Source organism: Benincasa hispida, chromosome 1 (genome assembly GCF_027475165.1).
Source record: "Benincasa hispida cultivar pf3 chromosome 1, pf3_genome.v1.1, whole genome shotgun sequence".
NCBI lineage: Eukaryota > Viridiplantae > Streptophyta > Magnoliopsida > Cucurbitales > Cucurbitaceae > Benincasa > Benincasa hispida.
The window spans coordinates 78,741,694-78,757,785 of NC_143478.1; the positions used below are offsets into that span (position 1 = coordinate 78,741,694).

The 16,092-nt window shown below is 28.3% G+C and overlaps 1 protein-coding gene across 2 annotated transcripts; it reads right to left on the reverse strand.

Annotated features, from left to right (window-relative positions):
* Positions 1-2,037: 2,037 nt before the first annotated feature.
* On the reverse strand, positions 2,038-8,005 carry LOC120069184 (long chain acyl-CoA synthetase 4-like). Of its 2 annotated transcripts, none has more exons than XM_039020865.2 (19): positions 7,683-8,005; positions 6,956-7,019; positions 6,751-6,840; positions 6,598-6,654; positions 6,277-6,325; positions 6,008-6,084; positions 5,798-5,837; positions 5,591-5,685; positions 5,100-5,267; positions 4,811-4,921; positions 4,648-4,735; positions 4,374-4,440; positions 3,938-4,013; positions 3,715-3,832; positions 3,335-3,580; positions 3,108-3,247; positions 2,816-2,998; positions 2,591-2,710; positions 2,038-2,404 (listed from the first exon to the last, which is right to left on the reverse strand). In XM_039020865.2, the coding sequence occupies exons 1-19, from the start codon at positions 7,832-7,834 to the stop codon at positions 2,363-2,365; spliced, it is 1,983 nt and encodes a 660-aa protein (XP_038876793.1). In that variant the 5' UTR covers positions 7,835-8,005; the 3' UTR covers positions 2,038-2,362. The 2 variants fall into 2 exon arrangements, with proteins under 2 accessions (XP_038876793.1, XP_038876801.1); XM_039020873.2 differs by having other exon boundaries at positions 7,528-7,905.
* Between the last annotated feature and the right edge of the window lie 8,087 nt (positions 8,006-16,092).

Genomic DNA, 16,092 nt, shown 5'->3' on the forward strand with positions numbered 1-16,092 from the left:
TTTGATAACAATACGTACAAAATAATAATAATAAAAATATTTAGATACAATTAAATTTGTAACAAATATATAAACAAATCAAAACTTAGTTGGATATAATCAAATTTGATAATAAAAAAAATATATATATATAAATTGGAGAGGAAAAACAATAAGTTTTTGTTTATTCTGATTAAAAAAATCGATAAGTAGTTAGATAAAATCTAATTTGATAATAAAATATAAATTCAAATATAATTCGGGGAGAAAAATCAGAAAGGGAGTTCGTTTATTTACAATTACACTATATTCATAATTCTGTTTTCATAAGCTTCAATAATTACACTGTAGCAAAAACAGTAAGATTGCAAACGTTAATACTTATATGTTTGTCAAAAAGACAAATTAATGATATAATAATATAATAAGATGATAATATGTATAAAATATTCTATAAAATCCTAATTAAAATAAAAAATTTAATCTAAATTTAGAATAATAAAAAAAATGAATAAAATAATATAAAATCTAAAGATATATCATAAATTAAATCCAAATGGTGATAAATAAATTAAATATTGATTAATTCTAAATACTTTTGAAAAGTGGTTAAATCAAATAAAAACAAATAGCTGAGAAGAATCATTAGGAGAGAAAAATGAGGAAGAGATTGGTTTATTTTAAATCAATTTGTGGAGTAGTTATCAAAATCTAATTTTTTATATTAAAAATAAATTTAAATTTCAAAATAGGAAAAAATAGAAAGAGATTGGTTTATTTTAAATCAAATCCTAATCGTAAAGTTATAGCAAAAGCAGTAGCTTGTTAAAGAAACCACAAGAAAACCTAAATCGATGAAACCTTTAAGTAAAAAAGTTATGGAGTAACAATTCAACTGATTCTTGTGCAATCAACGCATGACCATTTTCTTAGGAAGTGGTATTTCTTTTCCCAAAACATTAAAATAATATAAAAAATAACATATATAACTAATTTATTAAAAATGTGAGAAATATACCGTTATTCATTAAAAATGTAGGTATACAATTATGAAAAACAATATAGAGATTTGAATAAATATATGGATAAAAGAAGTTTGAATAATATATGGATATTTCAAATATAAATTTGGTAGAAAAATTTGGATATTTTATTAAAGTGAGATAAATTCGAAAAGTGGTTAAATAGAATCTCAAATAATAATAAAATATAGAGATTAGGTTAATTACATGAACAAAATTGCAAAATTAGAAGGACAATTGTCTTTCCCAAATCAACAACTGTTTTCTATTTTGGAATTACTGATATTTGTAGTTTCAATTCACCACACAGAGTCAGCTACTAACATACAACTTTGTTAAAACATTTAAGTTCTAAAATCCTTGGGTGCTTGATTTATTCTCTTCCTTCTTATCATAGTCCATATATCTTAACTTAAGTATACCATTTTTATTTATTTACTTACTTTAGATAAATAAATGTCAAATAATTAACAAAAAGGGGAGTAAGAGGGTATTGAAGAAGGGATGAGAGAAAAAAAATGGAACATAAAGACTAAGACGGTATAAACGGTTTTTGTTCCTATAACAACAAAGGTATTTTTTGAATTTTTTTTTTTCCTAAGTTTAAGTTTTTGAAACTTATGTAAATTGAGGAATATTTTTACACAAAACACTAACGGAGTAAAAATATTTTTAACACATTTTAAAAGTTTAAGATATCTTTGACAGAAAGTACAACATTTAAGAGTATTTGGTATAAGTTAACCTACATATTTTAATGGTTAGGTGTTAGTGAGAGCCTTCAATTCCGTTGTCGTTTCTGGATATCATTTTCAAAATGAAAGTACTTCCTAGTTCCCACCAATAAATTCTAGAGAGTGACGTGCAATTGCAGCCAATTGATTTAACTCTCCTTATCACGGTTTCTATTTTTGAAAGTATAAACATCACATCAATTTCTATTTATTCCTAAACCCACTTATTAATGACAAACAATGTTTAATAAATTCAATTAATAACAAATTTTAGAAGTACAAAAAAATGTTCAAAAATAGAATTGAATGTAACCTTCTCTATGTATTTATTTTTAATTGAAATTGATCCCCATGATTTCAAACTTCAAAGTGGTACTAATTCTAAAAACAGGCATCCCAATTTCAACTGCTAATCTGTCTATAATAATACAACTCATTAGATTTAATATAGCAGAATGTTTGGGTCAATAATTTCCAAGTCCCCCTAAAACCAAAGCTTTATCCTTCATATAAATTGATTGATTAGGTGGATTAGTAACCCATATGTACAGTAAAGGAAAAAAGAAGATAATTTCATGAGAAACAGTGCAGTCTGGCAATGGATTCCATAAATGTTATCTTCCGTCATTAAGGCTTCTTTGCATTATTGTACATGCGGTCAATTACATTCTGCCAAAAAATGAAGGGAAAAAAAGTTCCAATATCAGGCGAAAAACTGAATGCCAATGAGCTAAAGAGAAATGTATGAGAATCCATACCAAGGAGAGAAAAATAAGAACAAACAATCATGTATTTGCATGTTTGGGAAATTTGATTAAATTGATAGATGAGATAGGGCGTTATTCGAGTACGAACCTGATAATATTTAAGCAACTGAGGCCTCTTTTTCTTGTATGTTGGAGTTATAAGGTCACGTTCCATATCGAATGGTAGAGGATCAAGGTGAATGGCTTTAATAAACTCAAAGCCTTTCAACTGCCAAGAGCAAGAGTTGTGAGCTTCGTGTTAGTTTTTGACAATTGAGTAATATTTGTTTAGCTAAATCAAAAGAAGTCTGCAGCAAATTGGCAGAAATAGAACCTTCTTCTCTTTTGCAATTTTGTTGAGCTCCCCAAGCAGGTAGTCCTTTGCCCTCTTATCTTCACAAAGTGAATCAAAGTCCTCTTCGATTCCGTTTTCGTTTGCCCAACGTTCGAGTGCTAGCTTGTTGGGGTTAGCTACTGCAACTAGAAACGACTCAAAACTGTTCCCGTAGACCCAGATCTAAATTGAGCATCAGAATATCATGTATGAGGCATATAATAACTGAAGCTTTATTTCTAATGTGCGTAAAAAACATTGCTATTAAAGCTAACAAAAGTTCAGAAAATACCATGTCTATAGAAGATACAAGACCATAAATATTCTCCAAATTTTCCACGGCAACATATTCTCCTTGAGAAAGCTTGAAAATATTCTTCTTGCGGTCAATAATTTTCAAGCTCCCATCCGATTGCCACTCACCAATATCACCTGCAGATAAGAAAAAGGAGGTAAATTTATGATAACAAACCATAGAATAACGGAGCAAATAAGTTTTATCACACGGATTAAGATTACCTGTATGGAACCATCCGTCAATCATGACCTCATTGGTTAGGTCATCACGCTTGTAGTATCCAGAAAACAACGGGTCTCCTCTAACACATATTTCACCTCGTGGTATGGTCGAAAGGGCATCGTATCCCATTTCGGGGACAGATTCTAGGCAGACATCCACATTTGGCACTGGAGGGCCAACTGTTCCCAACATTGAGAGTTCATTTGGCAATGAAACAAAAGTCCCAGCACAGGTCTCTGTCAAACCTGCATTAGCATGAAACATAATCATTATTGAAGTATGAGTGAAACAGAAATGGAAGGAATGCCAAAGAAAAATTATAAGAAAACTATACGAGTCCATGAAGGGCAGAAACTTCTGTACTGTAGAGATTACATACCATATCCTTGTAGAACATGAGCACATGCCACAACTCTCAAGAAAGCTTCTACGTGAGTAGCTAGAGGTGCGGCTCCAGATAGAATAAGTCTCACATTACCTCCCAACCCTTCCTTTACCTGGTAAAGAACCCCGAAAGGACAAAAATATGAATTTAAGGTTTAGTAAATCTGAGGCTCATGTCAAATAGGAGGTGTGCCAAGAAAGAAGAAAATGCTTTTCACCTTATTAAAGACAAATCTGTCACAAATGGGAGATGCCTCGCCGTGTTTATGCCCCTTTTGCATGTTACCAAATTTACTGCAACAAAGAATAAGACTAATCAGATTAACAATAAGAGAAATAATGAACAAGAACTGGTGAAATTTGAAATTCATAAAAATATCCGAGAAACACCATCTATAATCACAAAGTTGATCGAATTATCAAGTTCTAAGGCAGTTAGCGAATCATGCCTAACATAGATTAGTTTATGTATAAAAATACCACCCGTCATAAAGTACACTATATAAATACTCATTTTAAGTAGTTTTGACTCGGAAAAATCTTCCTAAAAGGAATAGGGTGAGATTTTATAAAACTTCCTTTGTTTTATCAAAATTCATCAGGCACTAATACCATGCATATTTTAAGAAAACTAGATCAGTGGAACTGACTCACCGTGAGTATGCAATATTGAATAATGTCTTCTTAAAGATGCCCCCTGCATCTAACCTCTGAGTCAAGCCTGGGAAAATATAATAACTATTATTGTGATAATGGTATTAGCATCCACAGACCAAAGAGATAAAACCAGAGCAACACCCTGGATAATCCCAACTTCAATTCATATGACTGGTTTTAGCTGTAGAGACGCCTGTTCTCAATAATTATTATTAGGTAAAAAGGATTATAACAACATCAAAATCATATAGTTTACACACGGTCAGCTTACCAGCATAAATTCTATCTAAAACTCGAGGAACGGCACAGAAGATACTGGGTTTGAGCTCCCCAATATCTTCAACCAATAATTTGACATCCTGCAGAATGCAAATGATAAGCACATTTTACAAACCTTAGATTTGGCGCACAAAGAAAATCAAATGATAACTCACCCCACGCCAAAACCCAATGGAAGCACCATGTAAGATAAACAGCTCCTCAATCACCCGGTCAAAGATGTGTGCTAGTGGAAGGTATGACAAATATACATCTTCTGGACTCAACTGTATGAGAGAGAGAGAGAGAGAGAGAGAGAGAGGTAAGAAATTGAGCTATTAGACACAATAAGTACAACGTATATCAATCTAGATTGACCATTCCATAGGGTATATTAGTCAAATTTTCATTTCAAGGCTTTCATAAATAAAACATTGGAAGTACAAAAAAACGAAGGAAAATTACCTCTTCATTTACACTCTCTAAGAGACGCTGGACACCAGCTATAAGTGAAATTATGCTTTTGTTTGATATCATCACTCCTTTGGGATCTCCAGTAGTTCCACTTGTATACATAATAGTAGAAATATCACTTTTCTTTTTCACAGGAAGATCAAAATGTTGATTTTCACCCTGTTTAAAACAGATACCAAAAATATCAGATTCAAGAAATGACAGCTTATAAATTGATGAGAGTAATTTGTAATTTTTTCCTTGTGATGAAAGATGACGGGTAAAAAATGGCCATTACCAGGTCTACAACGTATTTTTTACACGTATACCAATATTGTCTTAATAAAAAAGTTTTCAGTTCATCATCCAGACTCAGAAGAGGAAACAACATTCCCAAACAAAACGTTACCATGAAAAACTTTATGCAGTTGAGATCAAGAAAGTTTTCAGGCTAAATACTAAATTATTGAATAAGGGAGATCCTATGCAGGATCAAAACTTACCAGAAGCGAAAATTCATCCCAAGAAAATATTTCAACCCCATACTTCTCAAACTCCTCTCTTAGATTAGGTGCAACCTTGCCAAAACTCACAATTGCTACAAACAAACAAGCGAAACATTTGAATAAAAATAGAAATAAATAAATAAAAATGTGCTTCTATAGACAAATTATTGGAAAAATAATATAAACAATAATAAAAAAACTCACTTTTCAAGTATTTGGTTGTGCTCGGAAATGTTTTCAAGACCTGGAAACAAAAATATAAAATTCAAATGATCAGAACTACCCAGGACAAGTACCTTATATATTGTCCCACCAAATCACCATTCTCAGAGGGTAAAGATGCATAGTTAATAACCATATATGTAATTTAAGAATAAATATTCTAAATTTCTGGCTTCCACCATTGGTCTGTACCTCAGGAAGCTTCTTCTCTTCTACAAAAGCAACAGAAATTTCTGCATGGCAAATAATAAATTCCACAGCACCAGCACCTAAACATTGAATCAGTATGATAGAAAGTTCATCAGCTTACTCTTATTTTTCTAATGAAAGAGATACTGGAAGAGCTCGAGATAATACTTAAACCACATAATGTAATTATAAATTTAGAGGCACAGTGCCACTGTTTCTTCCAATCTCATTGTGACAATTAAGAACTTGGAGGAAAAGGCATATGGACATACCTAATGTGTCGTACAAAGGAACACAATATAGTCCATGAGCATTACATGCCTGCAAGTATTCTGAAATGTCATGCAATAGTCATCTAGGATAAAGTAACAACAATAACTTAGAGAAGATAGGAGGCAACAAATGTGCCATGTGAAAATCATCACGTTTCTGAAATTCCAAAAAAGAAAAAACTGACTTTTCCTTGCATATCATGAATACACAGACGGTTCTAGTCATCCAAAAAGTGCATTAATAGTTATTTAAAAACTCTTGAGGAAGATAAAAGATGAATGATACCAAGAAAGAAGTCAGGAGCAAGAGTGAAAGTCTACCTCCATGCTTATTATCCACTCTGAGCAATTGGCACCATAAATACCACATTTTGCTCCCTATAAATGGAGATTAGTTAAAGCTTTAATCCACAAGATTTGCAGAGATGTACTTGCATAAATGAATCGAATATCTTAGTGAGGATGGCAACTTACTTCCTCAAAACCACGAGTGTGCAAAGAATTTCCAATTTTTACGACTATATCGTACACTTCCTTATATGTTAGCCACACATATTTACCAGGCTGCAAAAAAACAGATCCAAGGTAAAACTTATTGCAAGATCTTAGTGGATGATAGAAAAACAAAAACATACACTTTGGGGCGCAGGCACTTGGATTATCTCCAAGATGCATATACCTTTCCATCCACAATCTCACGGTGCCCGAGCATTCGATTACCAGGGTTTCTTTCCACTGATAACCTGCAATACAACAGTAATCAATGGAAAAATTGGCGCATTACATAACATCCCCAAACATTTCCCCGAGAGGATTGCACAGAAATAGAAAAGCATCACCATGATCATATTACATTAACTATGGAAAGAAAAACAACCCATAAACCTGCAAGCAAAGGTCTACTATAACCCCATGCACAGCTGAGACAGCCAAAGAATGGTATTGATCAGAGCTCAAGAAAATGAAAAAATGGAGCTCAAATATGAAAATAAGAACAGAGCAAGCAGAACACAGACACCTAGCATGATACAATAATCTATACATCTAAAGAAAGAAAAAAACAAATTGATCTCATGCACTTTTGAACTCCGACTGTTCCAATTAAAAGCAGACGAGCTAAGTACTTAGAAAAACAAGAACGATGAACTATGAAACTTTCTATCAAAACTAATCGAGCGCATACTTCAATATATATAGCACAGTATCAAAAGCACAGGCAAATCTTGAAGAATACAGAAAGCAGAACTCAACTCAACTAATGATATCAATGAAACCGGAAAGCACTTCTACTTGGCTTTCCTTCCACAGCTGAAAACCAAAACAAAAACAGGCACAGCAAAAGCACAAAATGCAGAATCTAGTAGCGGTTTTTCTCAGCAAACAAGCAGAAAGTGAAGAAATCGCACCGAAATATATCCCAACAACTATCTAATCCTTGAATGGGAGGCGGAAAGCCATCCTTGGCGAAAATGCTTCTGTAAACAGGTCCGATCGAAGGTCTTCCATCAATGGCGGCCTTGGGCTTCTCCACCTCAATCAAATACTTCATCTGCGACATCCTCCGGCTTCCGTTACAGAGTAATAATCTCGAAACAGAGTCTGTGGATCCTTCAACTTCAAATTTTCGATGAAATTGAGAGGAAGAAATTGCTTTTATATATACAAATCAAAATACAAAAGTCATGAAGATTGGTGGCTATGGGTGACCTGACCAAGTGGCGTATATTGTAAATACATCCATTTTTTTCTTCCTTTTCTTCCATTTTTTTATTTTTTTTTTTCCCATTCACCAAAACAATTACGATTAAAATAACATATTATTTACAAATTCAGTCCCTCACTTTTTTGTAATATTATGTGTTCAGTCCTTGTCTTTTTTTAAATTTTAGTACTTTTAGCGATAACGGAGAGAATCTAACTTCTAACTTAAAAAAAATGCACAAATTAAATTTTTTTTTTTTTTTTAATATAATAATTATAAAGTGGATATCGAACTTTTGATTTCTAGAAAAATACCCCATTAATTTTTGTTGACTAAACTCTGCTTTGTTTTAATATTATTGTAATTATATGGGTTCCTATTTTTCTTAAAGTATTGTGTAATATACGATCAAATAATAAATGACATATTGTACTTGGCTTTGATGATTTTATATAAAAATGGCATATATTGAACAATGAATAGAAACATAATTTGCTAATTTGAGATAGTTCAATGGGTTGAAATATTATAATTTCAACCAAAATATGATTGTTTTTATTTGGAAATTTTTTGTTGGTGAGTATAATAAATACTCAGGGAATCGAGTCTTCGACCTTCGAAGAAGGTTGAGTTAAGTTCAATTGGTAGTTTTTGATATTTATAATTTAAAAAATAATGTGTTTTTTTAATAAATGTTCGTCTTACTTGAAGGATCATTTTAAAATCAATTTCAAATTTCAGAAGACTATTTGAAATTACATTTAAATTTCATAAACTAAATATATCATTTTTGGATTTTCAAAAATCAAATAGAAAATAAATTTAAGTTTCAACTTTCAAGTGTTGGTTCTAACTTTGATGACCAAATAAAAATTAAATTAATCAGATACTAAAAATGTATTCTACCCTACAAATGAAAATGCATTTGGGTATTTGTGTTTTGAAACCCCTTTTAACAAAAATTCATTATTATTTCCCCCATGGTGTTCTTTAGGACAACTAAGTTTTTTAAACAATTAATTATTTTTTTTCAAGATAAAAGTATAAAGAATAGAGCTTGAATTAGAAAAATAAAAGGTCACCCTCTTTGGATAGTTTATCACTTACTCCTCGAGGTCAAAAGTTCAAAAACCAATAACTAATGAGTTTTTGTTCATTTTCGTTGAAAGACAATATTTGTATTTATGTTTTAAAATTTGGGAATTCTAAAGGTTATTTGGTTCGAAATTCAGTTTTATGTTTTCAGATTTACTAAATTAAGTGAATATGTATTTAGTAAATAATTTGAATTCTGTTTCTGAAAACTATTTTCAAATTATATAATCAAAATAGTATAGATTTTGAAAACAACATTTTTATGTTTTCATTGTATCTAGAATTTATTTTTTTTTTAAATTTAAAATGTAGAATTATATTAAATAATGTTAAAAACATTTAGAAATATACTATATGTCATATAAGCTTAATTCAATTTTTGAAAATTTAAAATATTTATTATGTAATATATTATAAATTAGGTTAAATTCTAAATTTGGTCCCTATAATTTGGATAAACTTAAAAGTTAGACCATATGGTTTTAAAATTTAGATTTTAGTTCATATGGTTTGATAGAACTTCATGTATAGTCTATATGGTTTGTTAAATATTTTAAAATAATCTCTACCATAATGACTATTTATAAAGCTTTTATCAAATCAAACCATAGGGGATAAATTCAAATCAATCATAAGACCTAAATTTTAACTTCTTCCCAATTATAAGGACAAAAAGTTCAACTTATCCTATAAATTATATATTATTACAACATAATAATTTTATGATTTTTTTAACATAAAATATGTTCATAAATAAATTAATAGTAGATTATTAACAACTAATATTTAGTGGGTAACTACAACTAATTTGCAAATGTTAAATTAAAATTCAATCTTTTAATTCAAAATATGAAATACAACTCTATTTTCATTTAATCTCTGGTTTTCAAATTTATATTTTCAGATTCTCTGCTAAACATACATTAAATTATTCATCATTCTTTTATAGTAAAAATCGATTGTAGGAGATGATTTGATTTGAGCATAGTTTAAAATTTGTGAGCTTTGAATTAAAATTTTTTGATTATTATTTTACAATTGATATTGATAGTAAGGGACAATCAAAATACAAAACTTATTATAAATTATTCAACTCCCTAATTGTTTGACATTTAAATCTTTCCGATCTTTCTAATGAAGTCCCAAAAAAAAGATGTTTTTAAATGTGTAATCTTTGCCAAAACAAGCTTAATTAAGTGATAATCAGTGTGGTCTCCTATTTTAAAGGTGGAATGTTTGATATTCCTATCCCACATAATTATTATACTTAAAAAAAAGCATAATCTTTAATATTTACAAATCAAAATAGTTTTTAGAAAACTTATTACTATAATAATATGTTAGAAATTGAAAATTTTCACATTTTCACATTATATAGAACTGTAGCCTACTTCAAATATTTTGGACTTTGGGTGTTACATTTTTGCATACAAAATAGAACTTGAATATAAAAGGTAAAGAATAATGACAAGGAAAATTATTTCAAATGGTAAAATTGTTGAAAATATTTACAAGATATGGCAAAATTTTAGAACTATCAATGATAGACATTAATAAACGCGGATAGACTTCTATAAGTGTCTATCAATATCACCGATAAATACGGATAGAAGTCTATCAGTGTCTATCACATTTATCTTTGATAGTTCTAAAATTTTGCTATATTTTATAAATATCTTAGTTTATTTTTCAATATTTAAAAACAACCCTAATGACAATCATATAAAATGATATTAAATAGTACACTCTCTCCCTTAAAATCAAAGATTCTGTTGGAAAATATGAGTAAAATTAATTCATTTTTTACTCTTCATTAGATGATGTGTTTTTTTTTTTTTAATGTGACCCTAATGAAATGATACGGTTTTTTTCTTTCAAAAGAACACAACTCTATATAAAAAAGTGTAACGATTTTAATGATCACAAATAGTTTATAAATATATGGTTTCCTTATGAGTTTTAAATAAGCATAGAAACGCAAAGAATTATTCCTCCCGTACTTTTTCTTTTTTATACAACTATATAAATATTATAGAGTCCGTTGATTTATGTGTTTCAAGTGTTGGATTCACATGTTAGTAAATCGTCCTGTCTTGGAAGACAATTGTTCATCATACGTTTAAGTGTCATAAAAGAAACACAATTGTCTTTAAAAAAATGTGAATTTGTTTATATTTTGATTAATTGTATTCCTTGCTTTGTTATTTTCCTTTAATTTACTTTCAACCTATTCAATCTTACACATCTGCAATCATCGTACTAAAAAAAACTAAATTTATTTAGATTAATTGTTGGTTTGGAAATAATTGATTGTATGTAATTAACTAACTCACATGAGCCATTCAAATTATAATTTCTTTTAAAGAAATTGGATATATAAAAAAATTAATTTAATCTTCTTGAAAGGAAAAAAGACAACAATAATCTTCCTTAAAAAACAATAATAAATACCCTACATTTACTAAAAAAAAAAATATTTAATACAGAAGATTTATTGAAGCACAATCGGGAAGAAACAAATGTTAAGTTTTTTTTTTTTTTTCTTTTCGTTTTCCCCCCCTTTTTCTGGTCGTATGTTTTGTGGGCCTTACATTTATTTATTTATTTCGAAAAAAGGAAATTAATAATGCCAAGAGAAAACAAAACAGAGGGTTGATGTATATTGTATTGTACTGTTTCTGCAATTATTAAAAGAAAAAAGAAAAAAAGAAAAAGTGAGATAATTTAAAAATATATATATATATATATTTTTTATTTTCAATACCATAATATTAACAATACTTTAGAGTAACGTGGGCAGAGCTCTCGTGGTATTACTCTTTGTTAATATATTCATTTTATACACCTACACCATACTCTTCCTCTCCAACTAAATTTATTCACAATTGATTGTTCAATTTTTTTTTAATACAACCGAAAGTTGGGGGATTTGGACCACAAACCTGCACATTCGAAGGTTAATTGAGTTATGTTCGTTTTGGCTACTGATTTTTTAATTGTTTAGTTTTGTGCCCATATTTTCATAAAATGTTATAATTAGTTACATTTTAAATTTAGTCTTTCAAACTTATCTTTTATTGAAATTTGTGAAATAATATTAATAGTTTTCATGCAAGAAAATACATTATGCAAATATATTTTCATAATTTATAAACGGGAGACTTATAGAAGGTGTGTTTGGACCCTTAACTTCAAGTGAGTGGAGTGGGCACCATTATAGCTCATTTTATGTTTGAGGCATAATATTTTCAACTATTATAATTTATAATTAACTACAATTTCATTATTTAAAATCTCTTTTTGTAATAGTGGTTACTATTTCCTATTCAGATTAAAGTGGTATTTTGATCAATAAATTACTATTACAAATTAAATCATATGTAGTGGAATAATTCGTTTATTTTATAGGTAGATATATCCTATTTATCTATGTATTTTTCGTGCCAAAATGAGTTTAATTCAACGATAATTAATATGTATTTCGAATTTAAATCCTCATATCTCCTACTTGTTATATGTGTATGTGGTTTATGTTGAATACTTTAGTTGTGAATTGAGACCATCTTTCTTCGTTATCTATTCTTCATCATTATTTTGAATTTTTGTGGACTCCACCGCAACAAGTGGTCACTAGTCTTTTCTAAAAAAATTCCTACATTAGATTAAAAGGTTAATTAAATTTTAAATATGGTATCCATATAGTTTATAATTGTAAAATGTTTCAAAATTAGGTAATCTAAACTTTAGATTATGCTTCTATTTATGTCAATCAATATCATCGATGAAATATGTGGATGTGGTGCACACCCGTTATCATGTTTATCATGTCACGTTATTGACTCTATTAAAATTACTCTATAGACTATCAAAATTTAGTGAATGATATAATAGTTGGAACTTATAAGTTATAATTGAGTATAAGCATAATTCAAAGGGTTAGAAATGTAATTGAAACTTTCTAAAGAAAGTGTTAGAAATGTCATTGAAACATTTTTAAGTTGAAGAACTAACGGTGTGTTTGGGATAGATTTTTAAGTATTTAATTTAAAAATTAAATCATTTGGAAAGAAATTGAAGTGTTTGGTAGATATTCAAAATAGATTTTCAAATGTATTTTAAAAAGTTTTTATAAAAAAATATTTAAATAAAAATAAATTTTTTTAAAAAACATTTTTTCTCAAGTCAATCCAAAAAGACTCTAAGTAAAATAATTTTAAAAGTTAAAAGAACCAAATTTATATTTTACCCTAAATGTAGATGTGTTATTTTCAATTCAATTAATAAAATGTATACTAATGTTATGATATCATTACGTTAACGAATTTTAGATAAAATACATTTTTGTCTTTCGGATTTGATCTTAGCTCTCTTTAGTTTGTATATTTTTAAAATTTACAATTTTACCTTTAGTCCGTAATATTTGAATTTAATTTCTATTTAGTACTGAAATTTTTTAAAGGTGGCATATTTTTTTGTCCTTAAAGGGTGGACTATTATCCGGGTGTGGATCTTCCATCGTTCTTTATTGTCACGAGCCCCTCGAGGACTTGATCTCCAACCCACTTCTCCCACTTTGGTGTGCTTTTTAAGCAAACTTGCATGAAAGATCCCCGTACCAGTGTTGTATCGAGCCTATCACACTCTGATGTCTAAGTTAGTACAAGAAGTGTATATGATTTAAATAAGCACACAAAAGTAAAGTCAGAGCTCTCCTTTGGAGATTACTCACCATCTTCATCGTTTGGAGTTGGTGCATTGGGCTAATTATATTACCCTACGCTTTATGATTATGTGTATCTCTGGTGGTGTCAAGGCAGTTTATGACGTTAAGGCTGTAAGGCTCTAGACCGAGCATAGCTCGAGTTATTTTCTAATTGACATATATTTATCGACCCAGTTGGTTGCCCAAAATCTAAGGCTCTATTTTTTTTTTTTTTTTCTTTTTGGGTATGCATTTTTCTATGCTGCATCACAATTTTTCTTGGGTCTAGGTTTGCCCGTGGACTTTGAATTTTGCCTAGACAACTCTCAACAAATATAATTAGGTCTTCAAAGTTGTAAATTGATTTCTTATGATGATGTGATAGTTAAATGAGGTGGTGGTTAAATTTTTACTTTTCATGTAGATATGATAATGCAAGGATGATGATATAAATATGCAACCAATTTTTAGAAGGAAAAAAATAACCAAAAAAAAAACTAAAAAAGATTATAAAAGTAGTTACATTTATTTATCAACTAGTTAAAAACAGTAGAAATCACATGAAAAAGTATAATAGATTTGATAGTTTTCTATAGTACGTAGTTATTCTCCTACTATTTTGAATAGGTCTCAATTATACAAAATATCAATAAAAATATAGATAAATGACGATGTCAGATATATATTTTTGAAAGATTCATAAAAAAAATTATTTATATTAATGAATAAGTATTTTATGACTTTTAAAAAAATAACATGTTTATTATTTATATTATATTATATTAGTGACATTTCGTTACTTATTTTTAATATGTTTCATAAATTTGTGTATAATATTATGAAAATATTAATTTAATTTTCATGTTGATGTCAAACCTATGAAAATATAAAAATATTAATGAAAATGTCTATCTGTTGATAAAAATATAGTCCATGAGTGTCATATATCTATATATTTATATTTTTAAAAGAAATGGGCAAAATGTTGCTCAACAATTCTTCAAACCTAATCTGAAGGGAATAATCATTGATTAAAAATAAATGTGCAGAAAAAAATAATAAAAAAATAATACTATATTCGTAAATTTTATTAAAATACAACAAATTTATAAATATTTATTAGAAATGGGTCTAAATAAAATATCTTATATATTCTAATATATAACCATATTTGAATTTCTTTAAAACTTTTCTTTGAAAGATAATGATTTTAAATAGTAAAACTCATTTAAACATTTTGAAAATATAATAAAATGTCAATGTATATCGATGATGGCTAATGATAGATACTGATAAATATCTGTCAATTTTTTACTTCTTGTTTTATAAGAATTTCCAAATTTTGATTAATTCTCACTAATTTTGATGCAAGAGAACTGGGTGTAAATGGATAAGAAGGAAATTAAAATTTGGATACATAATTGAATTAATTGAATTAATTGAATTAATTGAATTATTGAATTATTGAACTAAGAAGGGTCCTATAGGTTAGCTAAAATAGTTGGGAAAGTGTATGGTCCTAAGGGGTAGTTGGGAATTAGATATCTTTATGATTTAAGAAGAAAAGGGACATCAAAGAGTTTTCAAATGAATAAAACTAAACATTTCATTTCATAATCATTTCAAAATTAAGTCGATAGACATTCGAATTTTTTAATCAAAATATTTTTAAAAGCAAACCCACATTTTTTAAACTAACCTAAAGTAACTTTTAACATTTTTTTATAGTTTTAAAAATATTTTTTTTTCAGAAAGAAAAAGGTAACATACCATGAAAACTATAAAGAAGAGTTTTTTTTTTTTCTTCATATATAGTAAAATGACCAACTTATTTATAAATATAGTAAAATAATAAACCTTTTTTTTTTGCCATTTTGCTATATCCATATATAAGAAAAAAAATTAAATGTGTCTAATAAATTTTAAACTTTTAAATTTGTGTTTATTTGATTTGAACTTTTAAAAAAATGTCATATATTCGTAAACTTTTAATTTTGTGCTTAATAACTAATTGAAATTTTATTTTTGTGTCTTATAAGCTTTTGACCTTTAATTTTTTTTTTTTTTTTAAAAAAAAGAGAAAATCATGGATTTATTAGACTCTAGGTTGAAGCTTTAAATTTTAATTAGACATGAAATTTAATTTTATATTTTATATGTTATTTATTCATTTTGAAATTATTCGGATGTAGTAGATAAAAAATTAAAAGTTTAGGAACTAGACATTCTTTAAATTTTATGGACCTTTTAGACATAAATTGAAAATTTAGAAACCAATTAAACATTATAAAATAAATTTAGAAACCAATTAAACATT